Here is a 16,784-nt window from a genome sequence, read left to right on the forward strand (position 1 = left end):
GTGAACTCCGGGAGTTGGTGATGGACAGGGAGGCCTGGCGTGCTGCGATTCATGGGGTCGCAAAGAGTCGGACACGACTGAGCTACTGATCTGATCTGATGATTAGGCCCCACTCAGTTAATGGGCTTCCCAGGTGGCACTAGTAGTAAAGAATCCACCTGCCAGTGCACGAGACATAAGAGACGTGGGTTCAATCCCTGGGTCGGGAAGATTCCCCTGGAGGAAGGCATGGCAACCCACTCCAGTATTCTTGCCTGGGGAATCCCTTGGACAGAGGAGCGTGGTGGACTATGGTCCATAAGGTTTTGAAGAGTCAGACACGACTGAAGCGACTGAGCGTGCACATAGGTATCCAGTTAATCTCCCTATTTTAGGATCAACTATGCCACATAGCATGATATAATCTTGAGAATAACACCAGGGAATGGAGATGATTGGGAATGGACAAAATTCTGCCCATCTTAATCATATTAAAGACTTAAGACATTATTCTCTGTGTCTTATGTGATTTTAAGAGAAGAATATTGTGGTCAACTTTGTGTTTTATAACCATGACTTTGGCTATAATATAGACAAGAGTAATTGGGGAGCCACTCTAAGTAAGGTCTTGGGAAACCATTGAAAGGAATATCATTTGAGATTCAGGTAAGAGGAGCCACATGAGCTGTTTTAAGAAGAAAGGGATTTGATACAAGGAATAAGGTGTTATAGAATCTGAAGAAGGGCTGCCTCCCTGGGATTCTGTCTAGAGTGGTACTGCAGAACTAGGCCACCAAGGGCACTGCTTCCTCCACTAGCACCAGATAAGGGGGTGCTCAGGACGCTGCTGTCCCTGGGGGTGGATCACACCACCTTGGCTGTGACCTGGAGACCAGCAAGCTGCTGCCAGGGGAGTCGACTGCAGGAACACACTATGTGAACCACCATCTGATATTAGGAAGCCTCTAACCAAGCTGTTCCCACCCACTGCTAGAGCAACTCTCTCTCCCCGGGCTGTTGAATGAGATTGATGAAAGTTAAATCTCACCTGAAAAGAAGGGTGGTAAATGTAGTTTTCATCTCTGTAGTATGAGGTTGGAACAAATACTGAGGAGACTCATCCAGCTTATGCATCCAAAGAAAGCTGTGGCAATCCATGTTATTAATGATAGTGGCTTGAATTTACAAGACAAGTGGGCAAAGAGATGCAGATAGACTCATGAAATATTTAGGAATAGAATTAGTATGACACAGCAATTGATGAGTGGGAGAAGTGGAGAAGAGAGATAGGAAGGAATCCGGACGACTGTTCAGTTTCTGGCTGGGATGATTAGATAGTTTCTGGTGCCATTTACTGAGATAAGAAAGACTAGAAGAGAATAAGGTTGGGGAGCAACAATGAATTATCTTTGTACGTGTTGAGTTAGGGAAAACTATAAGACCTTAGAGTGTCCTAATTTATAGGTCATTTAATTTGTAGGTAGACTTGACCGGTTGTAACAAGTAGGCTAATTTCTGCACATGGGCCATAATTTTGTGTACAAATATGTTTATGCTTGAGATAAATTCAGTTGACTCTAATGTCAAGTACAAATAAGTATAGGATTATACAGCTCTAATATTAAGTTTTATATTTAAATAGATTCAGGGCTTACCACTAGTTCTGTAATCTCATTGTTGACTAGTGTTTTTCTTTTTCAAAAAGAATCGAGGGTTCTATATTCCCTAAGTTTGCTTGTTAAGCTTATTTCTGGGGAAAAAAAAAACAAAACAAAACTTGGTGAGGTATAATATTCCTGGGTCATGCTTTCTAATTTATTTATTTGGTAGGAAATGTATTATTTTGCTCAGTCTCTTTCACTGATGCTGAAATCTTGTTTTTCATCTCATTCTGCTGCTTATCCTTTATCTTTGAGCTCCTGTTTTATGATATTAATGCACTTAGTAATTTCTGCACCTTAGAGTATCTGTGGGGCATTTTCATTTCATTGAGATGTTTTCTTTGAGATCGAGTTCTCCTCTGCCTTTCACTTATGAGTTTCTCTCTTTTATTCCTTTTGCTGTGTGGTATGTGCTTAGTTGCCTCTTTGTCTTATCTTCTTGCTTATGCTTAAAAGTGAGTCCCACTCTCTAGACCATGTCTGTACTGAAACATGGTCTAAATAAACTCCTGACCCCTCACCACTGTTTATTTTGTCCCTCCTGGACAGAGTCTGAGAGTCTGGGGTGTTACAATTCTATCTACTTTCCTGTAGTCTGAAGGGAAAACATCTGTAGAACTGGGTTCAGCTTTTATTTGACCCCTGGGTTCTGCTATCTTTCCCAAGATTTTGTTAAATTATCATAACCTAGTTTCACTTACTTGAAGTCATACGCTAGGAGACTGGGTAACAGAAAGATACCCTTGGACTTTGAGTCATTTTGCTTTTTTAATTTGGAGCCTTGGAAAATTTCAAGTCCTGGTAGTTTTGCTTTTTGTTCGTGTGGACTATTTTGCTTTGTTTTGTTTCCCCTTGCTAAGATCCTGACATACTGGCAGTGGGGTGTAGCGCCTTCTGATCCCTGAGGGATGTCCTTAGTCTTCCTCCCAGCTGACTCCATTCTCCTTCAGCCCCATTTGCTCTAAATTTAAAAGTATTGGTTACATGTTTCATTGCCATTCTCCCAAATCTTCCCACCCTCTCCCTCTCCCACAGAGTCCATAAGACTGCTCTATACATCAGTGTCTCTTTTGCTGTCTCGTACACCGGGTTATTGTTACCATCTTTCTAAATTCCATATATGTGCGTTAGTATACTGTATTTATGTTTTTCCTTCTGGCTTACTTCACTCTGTATAATAGGCTCCAGTTTCATCCACCTCATTAGAACTGATTCAAATGTATTCTTTTTAATGGCTGAGTAATACTCCATTGTGTATATGTACCACAGCTTTCTTATCCATTCATCTGCTGATGGACATCTAGGTTGCTTCCATGTCTTGGCTATTATAAACAGTGCTGCGATGAACATTGGGGTACACGTGTCTCTTTCCCTTCTGGTTTCCTCAGTGTGTATGCCCAGCAGTGGGGTTGCTGGATCATAAGGCAGTTCTATTTCCAGTTTTTTAAGGAATCTCCACACTGTTCTCCATAGTGGCTGTACTAGTTTGCATTCCCACCAACAGTGTAAGAGAGTTCCCTTTTCTCCACACCCTCTCCAGCATTTATTATTTGTAGACTTTTGAATCGCAGCCATTCTGACTGGTGTGAAATGGTACCTCATAGTGGTTTTGATTTGCATTTCTCTGATAATGAGTGATGTTGAGCATCTTTTCATGTGTTTGTTAGCCATCTGTATGTCTTTTTTGGAGAAATGTCTATTTAGTTCTTTGGCCCATTTTTTGATTGGGTCGTTTATTTTTCTGGAGTTGAGCTGTAGGAGTTGCTTGTATATTTTTGAGATTAGTTGTTTGTCGGTTGCTTCATTTGCTATTATTTTCTCCCATTCTGAAGGCTGTCTTTTCACCTTGCTAATAGTTTCCTTTGATGTGCAGAAGCTTTTAAGGTTAATTAGGTCCCATTTGTTTATTTTTGCTTTTATTTCCAGTATTCTGGGAGGTGGGTCATAGAGGATCCTGCTGTGATGTATGTCGGAGAGTGTTTTGCCTATGTTCTCCTCTAGGAGTTTTATAGTTTCTGGTCTTACGTTTAGATCTTTAATCCATTTTGAGTTTATTTTTGTGTATGGTGTTAGAAAGTGGTCCAGTTTCATTCTTTTACAAGTGGTTGACCAGATTTCCCAGCACCACTTGTTAAAGAGATTGTCTTTAATCCATCATGTAGGAAACGAGTTGCCAGTCCAGGTTCGATGCATGATGCTGGATGCTTGGGGCTGGTGCACTGGGACGGCCCAGAGGGATGGTATGGGGAGGGAGGAGGGAGGAGGGTTCGGGATGGGGAACACATGTATACCTGTGGCGGATTCATTTTGATATTTGGCAAAACTAATACAATTATGTAAAGTTTAAAAATAAAATAAAATTGGAAGAATAAAAAAAAATAATAATAAAAGTATTGGTTAGTACACTAAAGGTACTGACCTTGGTAAGGGTTTTGTTTCCTTACCTTCTTTCTCCATAATGTCTTCTAGGGGCTGAATTAGGATCCTTGCTTATTAACAAAACCACATAGCACAAAGCTTTTGGTTCCTTTTAAAGGGCTATTTCAATGAGACTGTTCCCTCTTTTTCTGTATTAGTTGCTGGGGTAATATTTTACCCTTAAAAAATATTATTTGGGGTCCAAGATCTGGGAGAAATTTCCGTAATGTGTTTCATCATACCACCATCTTTTCAAAGAAGTCCTTCCTAAGTAGATTTCAGTCATATGTTTTTTAAAGGGTATGTGTGTTTTAATAATACAAGTCCCAGGCAACAGGAATGGAGTCTTAATACTTATTTGTATATGGACTTAGAATTTACAAGTTCTTCAGTTCAGTTCAGTTGCTCAGTCGTGTCCAACTCTTTGCAGCCCCATGAATTACAGCACACACCAGGCCTCCCTGTCCATCACCAACTCCCGGAGTTCACTCAAACTCATGTCCATTGAGTCAGTGATGCCATCCAGCCATCTTATCCTCTGTCATCCCCTTCTCCTCCTGCTCCCAGTCTCTCCCAGCATCAGGGTCTTTTCCAATGAGTCAGCTCTTCGCATGAGGTCGTCAAGTTCTTACTCATCTGTTATTTTGTATAAGCCTCACAACTGTCTTATAAGGTAGGAAGAACAGACTTATTATCCCAGTTTTACTAGTGAGGAATCTGAGATACGAAAGGATTGAGTGAATTGGTAAGTCACACAACTAATTATAAGTCAAGACTCTGACATCAGATCTTCTGACTCCAAGGCCAGTGCTATTTTACCTGATCCCCGGAGAAGGCAATGGCACCCCACTCCAGTACTCTTGCCTGGAAAATCCCATGGGCAGAGGAGCCTGGAAGGCTGTAATCCATGGGGTCGCTAAGAGTCGGACACGACTGAGTGACTTCACTTTCACTTTTCACTTTCATGCATTGGAGAAGGAAATGGCAGCCCACTCCAGTGTTCTTGCCTGGAGAATCCCAGGGACGGGGGAGCCTGGTGGGCTGCCGTCTCTGGGGTCGCACAGAGTCGGACACGACTGAAGCGACTAAGCAGCAGCAGCAGCCACTTCATGGCAATGATTGCCTCCATCCCTGACCACAGAGGTCTTACTGCAGTTTCAGTGTTCTACCAACCTAGTTACAACACTGATTCAACTGAGTTAAAGCCAAAGTAGGGTGGAAAACGTGGGGGAGTAGCAAGCTTATGACCACTGTATTCTGATCCAGAATTAACCTCAGTATATCTTGGTTATAGTAAAGCTAATATCAGATCTTTTTCAGCACTTTTTCCCTCTCTGGTTTGTAGAAAACTGCTCAGCATCCACAGGGAGATCAAACCTACATTCTCCAAAGCTGGCAGACGAGACAAGATTTTCCACATGGGAAACTTGTCCTCTTAGGCCCTGGTCCCACCTGCATAATTCACTTTCCTCCTAGTATCTTTGGCTCTTAATTCCTGCCTTGATCAGGGAACTTGTATCCCTCATTTACCACTTTTTTTACCAGAACATATTCTTGATTCTTCCACAAACTCCTTATATTACAGTCAACTAGGCTAGGCAGGACCATTCAAACAAAGCATCACTGAAAAATCAGAGTTAATAGCTAATATACAACTATTTTTTACAACAGTGTTTTTGTTTGTAAGTTATGGCTTCTGTGGAGTCAGAAACTGCTGGTCTATGTCCGTCTTTCCAGCTATTACCAAAAACACGGGCTTAGGTATCTACACACCTTGGTGATGATGCCAAAGCAAGTGGGTTCTACAGAGTGACTAGGCTTCTGTCTGTAACCTTTGTAGTGTCTACCTTTTTAGGTTCTCCTCTCCTCTCTAAGCCTATTCTTTCATAATTATTAGGTTCTCCTCTCCTCTCCTCTCCTCTCTAAGCCTATTCTTTCATAATTATTAGCAGCAGGCATGATAGCCATCTTTAGAAGAAACCCCCTCTCTGCAAGGATGGGGTTTTACTGAGATTTCAAGGAGACAACCATGTCAGATCACAGATTCCACATACTCACAGTAGATAGGTAGACAGGTAAGCAGATATAATATTAGACTAGGATATTAGATGTTGAGAATAACAGTAGTTTACCTGTAGTTCTGAAGAAGTCAGTAGTTCTTGTGCTGGTGGCTTAGGTATCACTGTTTTGGTTTTCTTTTTTTTCCCTTCTAGGTATCATGAACTCATTACAAAATATGGGAAGCTGGAGCCTTTGGCAGAAGTGGACCTGAGGCCCCAGAGCAGTGCGAAAGTGGAAGTCCACTTTAACGACCAGGTGGAAGAGATGAGCATTCGTCTGGACCAAACAGTTGCAGAACTAAAGAAACAATTAAAAACTCTAGTTCAGTTACCCACGAGCAACATGCTTCTCTACTATTTGGACCATGAAGCGCCCTTTGGCCCAGAGGAAATGAAGTACAGCTCTCGAGCCTTGCATTCTTTTGGCATTAGGGATGGAGACAAAATTTTTGTGGAATCCAAGACAAAATAATCTCCGCCAGCCTTGTGAGAACACACGCATTAGGACTTGCAGGGCATTTGTTCCGTGAGGTTTTCTTCAGGAGGGAGAAGGTTGTTTTGCTTAGTTTTGTTTTGTTTAGGTTTTGGGGGGTTTTGTATATTTCCCTCTAAAATGGGTTAGGGGGCTGTTTTTGGTATTTTCTACCACCTATTCCTTCGGCTCTGCCACCAGAATTGGCCACATCCCCAGTCCCTGTGCCCACCCTCATGAGAGATGCCTGGGCAGCACCGACTTCTAACTGTGTTCACTGGGATCTGTCTACCACGTGGTCGTCATGACCACTTAGGTACACTTGTGACGCTGGTGTGAACAGTGCGTCCCCCCAGAAGGGCATCTTGCGCTTAAATCAGGAGACAAGGAATCTTTCCAGGAAGGGCCAGCATGTCTCTCTCAGTTCTTCCATTTTCCCCTCCCTCTCTCCTTTCCTTCTTGAGTTCAGTTTTTCCTTTTGACTTGTGTCTGCACGTTTGCCCAATAGTTTTATTCTGTCTGTACCTAACTTCTCATTTCTCAACTTGGGTAGGTTTTTTTCTTCATTTCTCCCATTTGAAATAATGTCACATGTTTCAAGCATTTCTCAACCTGGTTCTGATCTCAGGTACTCAGTTGGAACCTTTAGTTCTGTTAGGGTCTGGAAGAAGAGTCCATGAGGGAACACGGGCTGCTGGAAGCGCAGGCACGAGCAGTCTGAGCTCTGTGTGTGACTGTCCCGGTCTTAATGTTCCTCCCCCACTAGATCACCCATTACTGACATGAGATAGGTCAAATCCCAGAGTTCTTTGCTTTTTGAATGTATTTTTTTCATATCTATCTTTTTCATTACTTTATTGGGAATGGAGGCCTGACTTTATGAAGAATTCAATAGTGCAATGGATATACATGCCAGGAGAGCTAAGAGTTACCTAGTAAACTCTTGGTAGTATGTGTGAGGGAGTCACGTAGAGGGGATATGGGAGAAAGTGTGTCGTGACTTTCCTGCCTGGCATCATTTGAAGTCTTTGCTCTCGCACTTTGCATTAGAAAAAGTGGGAAATTTTCGTCAAAGGGATCTTTGATTCCCAGTTCTTCCCTGGGATTTTGTGATGTCATAATTAAACAATTCTTTTTGTTTTATGTTTCAACTTAGTTGCCCCTACAGGAGAACAGCTCTGACTAATCTCTGAGTAAAGTATAAGTGTCAAAACTTCAGATTTGCCTCCAAGTTATGTTTTTTGCACAATCATATTTAAAGCACTTCCCTTTAAAAGGTAGTCCTTACCTGCTCTGACATCTTTTGGTTTGTTCTTCTGTTCCTTTGTTAATCAGTGTAGTCTCTTCCTTTGATATATGTTTTTCTGGATCCACCGTGTTTACTGATGGGAGACTTGAGAAGGACTTAGTGCCACTGGGGCAGAAAATGTGCACATGAAGTATTTTTCAAAGAATGTCATTGTTATCTGATTGCATTTGACCTTTTGACCTTTGTTACATGATTCCATTGCTTCTACAAACTCTTAATTTCTTACGAAATTTTTAGATGACTCTTGTAAAACCCTTCTCAGATACAAAGTTGTGTTTATTATTGCTACTTTTTCAGTCATCCTAGGCCACAATAGCAGATGTTTATTCTCTTAATGCACTTCAGGTTCAGTATCTGTAAAGCCTTTGACCCAGGCTTGCTGAGTCAAATCTACATTCACCGTAATGTTGAAGGTGGAAACCAAAGGGTTTAGGAAGATGAATGAGGCCAGCTCTCCTGCTGCTGCAGACTTTATCTTTCAAAATCATAAAAATGAACAATGGAGATCCAGGTGGGGTATAGACAAGAATAATTATTTTGCAATCACATTTTCCTGACAGATTTTTGGAGGTGGGAAAAAGTGTGGCAACAGTGTCATGACAATTAAAACTGTGGGTGCTTTGTGTACGTGTGTGTGAGTGCAAATGAGTGTGAGAGAGAAACAGTGTAATTGAGCCCGTCGCTTTTGTCAGCCTGGGAAACAGATGAGCTCTTATTTTTTAAGGTTGTATGACCCACGACTGTCTCACAGCAGAAAGCAGAGCGAACACCTGTGTTACGCTTTAATCATCAGTGAAATAGTAACAATTAATAAGATATTTTATATATGACAAAGTTTTATGAAAATGCTTTTTTATTATTAGAGACTTGTTCCTTCTGCTATTACAGAACACAGTGCCCATCAGCTGCAGGCCTAATTCTCCAATTACACAGTTGCATGTCAAGGGAACTTCTCATTTAATTCAATGGCCGTGGGTATTTGGGGGACATTGTAATTGATGGTTCTAATAATTGCTAAATGATTTTTGATTGAGACAAGATCTAATGCAATTATCAGTCTTTTAGAGTTACAGAACGGAAGTAAATGAGAAAAGCTGTTTGAGCATGTATACATGTAGACTTATTTGGGTGGCCGAGTAAAGATGCTGCTCTTGAAATAAAATTGGTGCTGTGTAGACACTTGTAACCAAAATTATTTTTATAACAGGCCAAAAAGAAGGAGAAGAGAGACCATGGATTTTTGAGTCAACAAGTTATGCATAATTGATTGTAGCTTATCTGTGTTTTAATGTTAACTCCATCCAGATTCAGCGAGAGCATATCATTGACATTTATGAAGCAAAATTCTGTCATAGCCAGTATTACAGATAATGTTGCTACAGGCACAGTGTATAGAACATATCTTTTCTAAAATAGAAATTCTTTTCAGTTATGAAAAAGGAAAGGAGTAATAAAAGAAAACCAAGTCAAAACTGAGGCATCCTTTTCATGTGGGCATGGAGCTGCTGAAACCACAGTGGAAATAAATTTTTGAATTTGAATTGTTGAAATATCCCACATTGCGTTAAAAAAAAAAAAGTTCAGAGTCATGTATCTTTTTTCCTTATTGAAAGTTTCTATTGTTTCTGTAACCTATTGCCACCGTGACTGTAAATGCCTAAGAAAGCAGATATTATATAACCCTTGTTCCTTTAAGACCTTTTGGTGAAAATAAGCCCAAAACATGAGCTGTATGTAACAGAGCCAAATGTTATGATGCTATGTTTTTAAAGTTTGTTTCCTTAAAAAGAAAGGAAAGTTCAATTCTAACCCAATGTTGTAGCTATGTTGCTAAATCAGCAGTGTTATGAACAGGGAAGACTTGCTACACCAGTAACATGTCACCATTTGAGGCACGCAGGTGACTGCTTTCAGGAGCCCATGTGTTGACGGTGGCTTGCTCCATGGGAGGTGCTAGGCTCCAGGGCAAATAAAACAGAAAACAGAATAATAGATTGTTCTAAGCGATGTCCTTTCCACTGATGAATTTGACTTTTCCCCTCATTTCATGTTGGATTGCAAATGCAAACCAACTGCTTCCAAGAACACTCAGAAGCTCTCTGTGTTACCAGGTGTGTTGTTGAACACTCTATTTTTCATAGGTGCTTCCTTCGAATACGTGTCCACTGTAGTGATGGAGAGGGACTGGACTCTCTCAGGCTCTTTACTTGCCAGTTGTCTCCTGCAGTTAATGGAAATATATATATTTTATTTTAGAATATAATTTAAACATGAAGGTCTATTCTTTGCACTTTTTATTAATATATATATAGAGAGATAATCTTTAAAAAAATTAAAAATCCAAGTCCACTTTCTCTTTGTGTTCTGATTTTTCTTTTCTGGAGTTGTGTCGTCAAAGTACATGTTTATTTTTATATATCAAAAAGTTGACGATAGTGCTCTGGTTGAGTCCTCTAGGGAACTGGGCCTAAGCTGGTAAGGATCTGATCAGCTTAAGAAATTTAGTTGGCATGTTGTCAAAGTTAGCGATTAAAGCTGCAAAACAAAGATTCATAGGAAATGTTACTTTTTTGTTAGCAAAGTTTTATACTTCTAACATGCTCTTTTAAAAATAAAAACCCATCTTTGAGATATTTGGCATCCCCTTTTTTAGTAAGAATCTCATTTAGATGAATTAAGCTTTTGTGACAGTGTTCCAAGGGACACTTCTTTCCTTTGAAAATAATTTTGTATAAGAATTAGAGTTTGGGGCACTGAGCCATATCTGCTTATCAATAATTTCTCAGTGATCTGTTGTGAATGAACCTTGTACCAAGAATTGAAGTCCAAGTACTGTGTATACTTTGTTACTGTATTTAGAAGACAGTATCTATTAAATTTTTTCTCACTTCTTCAGAAATGCAGAAGTATCATGATCTGTTTAAATTTAAGATTATTTCTACCTCTTATTCAAATTTCAAAAAATTGTAGTTTTAACCTCTGAGCTAAGTTCTATTTAGCTAATATTTATTATGAGCTTCTCCGACTTCTTACATGGGAGACATATGTCAAGACACCCATTAGCCCACTGGACTGAACAGCACTGTAACTTCTAACAGTTGTTAGAATACATGTAAAACAAGAAGGTTAACCTTTGAAGTCCTGTTTGTCTTTCCAACTCTTCTATGGAAAAGAAGTTATCTGTGTTCTCCAACTTAGAATTTCAGGATTCAAATTTAGCCAGATAACCTTTAAAAACATAGGTCATGATAAATATTAACATAAGTCATTTCATCTAATGTTAAGTTTTTAATGTAACTTGAGATTTAGGAATTGAGTTAATACACGAAGGGGATAACATACCATATTATATCTCCTTAAAATATAATGAATTTCTGTATCCTTCAAAAATTTGAGAATAACCCTAAAAATGTTTAGGGTTTTTTTTTTTTTTTAATTGATCTATTGAAGAGTTCAAATACATGTATTTGCCTAGACCTATGAGTATAATATACATGAACGTCATGCTTTTCTTCAATGTAGTTTAGGCCCCTGAGCAATTTGCATTCTATTTTAAGGCACATATATCAAGAGAGGAGTAACAAACTCGTAATCCAAGAGACTGCTGCTGCTGCCAAGTCGCTCAGTCGTGTCCGACTCTTTGCGACCCCATGGACTGCAGCACGTCAGGCTCCTCCGTCCATGGGGTTTTCCAGGCAAGAGTACTGGAGTGGGTTGCCATTGCCTTCTCCAAATCCAAGAGGAAGATGAGACAAAAGTAGAGAGAGTTCTTGGTTGTGTTAATCAGTGCCAGGGATCCAGGCTTATACTTTTCATCCTCATGTTTCTTCTAAACACTAACGAGCACTTATTGTCAACCAGGGCCCAACCTAGATGCTCTACCTATATTAAAGCCTTTGGTGTTCATGGCATCCCTATGGTTCAACACTATTATTTATCTCCATCTTCTTATTCATGAGGCACAGAGAGGCTGAGTAACTTGCCAAAAGTCACACCGTTGATAAATGACACCAGAGCCGGGATTCAAACCCCAGAAATTTGGCTGTAGCTGACAGCTGTACTACGGTACTTAACACTGAAGTTCTCCTTCATCACCCTACACACACACACACACCGTTAGTCTTAGTCTTAATGTTTCACTAAAACACTGAAATGAGATATCCCTCAATATTCATTTACTAAATTGAGTTGCTCTATATCAAAAATCACTGATGTGGCTGGTGGCTCTAAATCCAAATTGGAACTTGGCCTCACGGCCCTTCCAGAATTATGACATTGTGATTGGTATGTTCCTATTGGCCTCTTTGCTCTTCTGGGGGGAGCCACAGTGAACACTCGTCATGGGTGCTATTGACAAGGATAAATGAACCCACAATATGATGCTGGACACTGCTTTTCAAGCTGAGGACATTCTAGAGCCTTAAAACTTTGTTTCAGTGAACAACCCAAGGTGAAACAAGTCAATCAGTTTTGACTTCGACGTTTATTAAGGAGGCATCTGTGTTGAACTGAAACTTGATGTTTATGGTGTGGGGGGAGGGGGACAAACAGTAATCTAATGGAGCTTGTATCAAATGTTTTGTTACAGGAAAGGAAGAGGCTGTCACTGCTATTGTTCCTCTCTAAAATTAAAGACGGAGACTTGTGAGGAATATAAATATTTATTACAAAATAGAGGAGGCAGTTTATTATGATCTGTGAGATCTAAATCTGCCCAAGAATTGCAACGCAGCTTCAGTTTACCGAGTCTCTCACAGACTCTTCATCCTTGAATGCTTCTTAAGTCACTATAAGTAACACAACTAAGGTGTGAAATAAGAATGGGAATCAGAGGAGGCAGACATTAAAGAATATAGGCTAAAGAGGAAAAAAATTTTTCTGAACTACCTGATACCTTTGAGAGCAGATGTAAGCTTTATTCCACTATTAGAGAATACAACTAGGACATCATGAATAGCTTTGCTTGTGTTCGAATATTTTGTTTGGTGTATATTTCAATGTTTACAAAAATACATCTGTTAAAAGTCATATTTCATTTTTAAATAGAAAACATTCACGATTCAAAAGTCAAACAATACAAAGAAAGCATACATTGGAAAATTCCACTCTAACCCCTGTTCTCCATCTTTTATTAGTTTCTTGTGTGTCTTTGCAGAGTTAACACAAATAATGGCAAATGAGAATGTATTGATCCCTTTTATCTAGCAAAGTTAGTGTATACCATCATGCACCTTGCTTTTTTTCACTTAAAATCTACCTTGGAAATCTCTCTCTAACACCATACACAAAATGATCTTATGCTTTGTTTATAGTATATCATCAACCCACTCCGGTCTTCTTGCCTGAAAAATCCCATGGACAGAGGAGCCTGGTGGGCTTCAGTCCACGGAGTTGCAAAGAGTCGGACAGGACAGAGTGACTGAGCATAGACGCATATAGTATTCTATTTTAGATGTGATTTATAATTTATTTGACCACACCTTATTTTTACAATTTTTGGGTGTGCCATGTAGCGTGCGGGACCTCAGTTCCCCAACCAGGGATCGAACCCTCACCCCCTGCTTTGGAAGCACTAGGTCTTAACCACTGGACCACCAGGGAAGCCCCTGATCAATACCTTACTGATAGATATTTCAGTCTTTCTTTACTCTTTCCCAATCTCCGCCCCCACCCTCTCTCTTCTACTTTTTTCAGTTTGCTGCAGTAAAAAACATACATTCTTTTACATGTTCAAAATAAAACTGTAGAATACATTCCCAGAAGTAGGATTGCTAAATCAAATGTCAGAAAGTGAAAAAGTGAAAGTTGCTCAGTTGTATCTGAGTCTTTGCGACCCCGTGGACTATAGAGCCCATGGAATTCTCCAGGCCAGGATGCTGGAGTGGGTAGCCTTTCCCTTCTCCAGGGGATCTTCCCAACCAAAGATCAGAGTGTTTGTAACTTTGGTGTGTGTGTTTAGTCGCTCAGTCGTGTCTGACTCTCAACTCGTAGATTGTAGCCTGCCAGGCTCCTCTGTCGTGGGAGTCTCCAGGCAAGAATACTGGAGTGGGTTGCCATTTCCTTCTCCAGGGGATCTTCCCCACCCAGGGATCAAACCCAGGTCTCCTGCATTGCAGTCAGACTCTTTAATGACTGAGCTACGAGGGAAACCCTCAGAGTAATTCTGGTGGATGTCGCCAAATTTTTCTCCACTGGAGTTACATAAAAGAACATTTTCTTTTTCTTCTGATTTTACTACTTGTCACATCCCTGCAAAGTCAAAGATTTTACTGATCTTGGGCTTGATAGTAATTCTTGGTTAGGGCAATCAAGATGGGATTCTTCCCAATTAGGCATGCAGATCTAGCCACTTGAATTCAACACACAAAGGATTTGCATTAGCCATACAAATTGTCTTAGGAGCTGTCTTTCCTTGGAATCTGCAATTGTTAAATCACTGGTGAGTGAGATTTCACTTCTACTGGAGACAGTGTATGTACTATTCATCCTTAACAACGCACTAGCATTTGTTTCCACCGAGTGCCCTTGAAAAGTGATAGACAAATAGCCCTAAAACCCTCTGTTTATTGTCTGCAGTAAGCTTTAATCAGAACTGCTTCTTTCCAACCAGTGAGATTCTTCTAAGAAGAACTACTTGGTGAATAGGAAATACAAAGTGTCTTCCCCCAATCCCTTTTCAACTTTATTGCTAATGTGCTAGCAAGGATGTTAGAATGACTGGTTTTGGGTTTTTTTTTTTTTTTTGGTTATGTTGGTCTACTTAGAATTAGCTATTACAAACCCCTTGCCTAGAGATAAATTCTAGAGTTATTTTCAGAAAATATCTGAGTCCTTGTTTAAGTTTCAGAGCTGAACATCTTTTATTATTGAGATCTTAGATCTAGAAAGTCTTGCTAGTTAGCTAATAAACATTAATGTTATTCCACGTGATCTTCCAAGAGTCAATGCCTTTTTTCTCATAATTAAGAGTTCAGTGTCTAAGATCAGCACAAAAAGAAAAATGTTATTGTTTAGTCACTAAGTGGGGTCCAATTGTTTTGCAACCCCATAGACTGTAGCCTGCTAGGCTCCTCTGTCCATGGGATTTCCCAGGAAAGAATACTGGAGTGAGTTGCATTTCCTTCTCCCGGGGATCTTCCTGACCCAGGGGTTGAATATGAGTCTCCTGCTTGGCAGATGGATTCTTTACTGCTGAGCCACCAGGGAACCTCCCCACCAAAAAAAGAAAATCACTTGGAGGTAAATAATATTAATTCTTTAAAAAGACAGGTTCTAGAGGATCTGTGCTACAATTTTAACTCCTAATGCTTCCAGCTTACTGTTACAAAATGATTACCATGATACTACTAAATATGAAAAATTTTAGAAATATGACATCAGGTTTTTAAACATTTTGCTCTTAAGATGGAAAAACTAACAGACTGCATGAGAACCAATTTTATGAAAGTTAACCCAGGTGTATAAGAACAAAGATTCCAAGACAGTAAGAGAAACAAACTTCGAGATGCAGCGCTCTTGAGAACGTTCCATTCTGAATATCTTTACTATTTAGGAGGTCTTCACGAGCATAATTGCATTTTCTACATCAGCTCATCCATTTCAAGGACTCTGCTGTGACTAACCACCATTTTCGGGGAGAACGTTAAACATAACATTAGATGAAGAGACTTTGCTGCTGGTCCAGTGGTTAAGAATCCGCCTTGTAATGCCGGGGATGCAGGTTCAGTCCCTGGTCAGGGAACTAAGAGTCCCACATGCCAAGGAGCAACTAAGCCCACGTGGCACAACTAAGACCCGACCCAGCCAAATAAATGAGTAACCTTAGATGTGATCACTTTGTCAAGCTAGATCTAGGAGGCTGAACATTAATCAGTCAATGGATAAGTGGTAGAAACAAATGCACTACAGAAATATGTGGAATCTCCACAGCATATACAACGAAGCAGAATGATCAGTTGCAGAGGGCTGGTATATTCATCCAAGACATCAGTGTCACAGATTCAGCTGTCTGGGAAGCAGATGCTAAGGGGCAGGGAGGAGTGCAAAAGGCTTCTTGGGGAATTGGGGAAAGGAAAAGGGGGAAAGAAGGATGCGGCAGCAGAGGGCATCACACTGTGCCATGGACCTGACAAGGTCTGCAAGCCCAATACGATGCTCTGGTGCAAAAATTGCCTATGAGTCTCACTCAGGTCCTTTGTACCAAAGCTTTTCTCAGTCATGGATGGAGGAACACAAGAACATAACCTCAGCTTGAACATGGATACAGACACCAGAGGAGCCAGCCATTGGGAGCTGTCAGCTAACCATACTCTGTGGCTTCCGAGCATCCTTTCCTGTAAGGTGGATCTGAGCGGTGCACATCTGTACAGACCACAGTCCACCCCATGCCGTGTGTAGATGCAGTTCTCCATCCATGATCAGGGCCAGCTCTTCCAGGGCTCTGGTGGACTTCTCTTCCTGAGGGGAACCTCAGACAGGGGAGATCAGAGGAGTGAACGGTGGCCCCTGCAGAACGGAACCCATCATCTCCCTTGTCCACCATCCATTCTATCACCCCTGCAGGTCTCAGTGGTTTCCCTTGTGGTTCCTCCCAAACTCTAATTCCTGAGGAGTCCGAATCCCTGGTTACCGTATGCTGCTCAGGCTTAGGTTGCTGTGCTTGTCTATCACAGTCACAACCAGCCAAGGGAGTATCAAGAGCTGCCATAGTGTATCACCTGAGTTCCACACACCTTACCCCTTGAACCTGTCATGCAACAGCAGCCCCACGTCCTCCTGCTCATCAGAGTCAGGGATTCCTGATGGGATGGTGGCTCATCTTTCCTGCTGGTCTCTGTCACAGGGGACCTGGAGTACCCAGACGGCACCACAGCCACAGCTTGCAG

At 40.8% G+C, this 16,784-nt stretch overlaps 1 protein-coding gene across 19 annotated transcripts in view; it reads left to right on the plus strand.

The window, feature by feature from the left end:
* TBCEL (tubulin folding cofactor E like) overlaps positions 1 to 10,253 on the plus strand; it is a 66,938-nt gene extending 56,685 nt beyond the window's left edge. For all 19 annotated transcript variants that reach the window (XM_086338326.1, XM_086338329.1, XM_086338333.1 and 16 more), the window contains one exon: positions 6,272 to 10,253. In XM_086338326.1, the coding sequence (XP_086194452.1) occupies positions 6,272 to 6,590 (319 nt within the window). In that variant the 3' untranslated portion in view covers positions 6,591 to 10,253. The remainder of the gene's footprint in view (positions 1 to 6,271) is intronic.
* Positions 10,254 to 16,784: the final 6,531 nt, after the last annotated feature.

Source organism: Bos grunniens, chromosome 15, assembly GCF_055505025.1.
Source record: "Bos grunniens cultivar Pamir isolate PY7600 chromosome 15, Bosgru_T2T1.0, whole genome shotgun sequence".
NCBI lineage: Eukaryota > Metazoa > Chordata > Mammalia > Artiodactyla > Bovidae > Bos > Bos grunniens.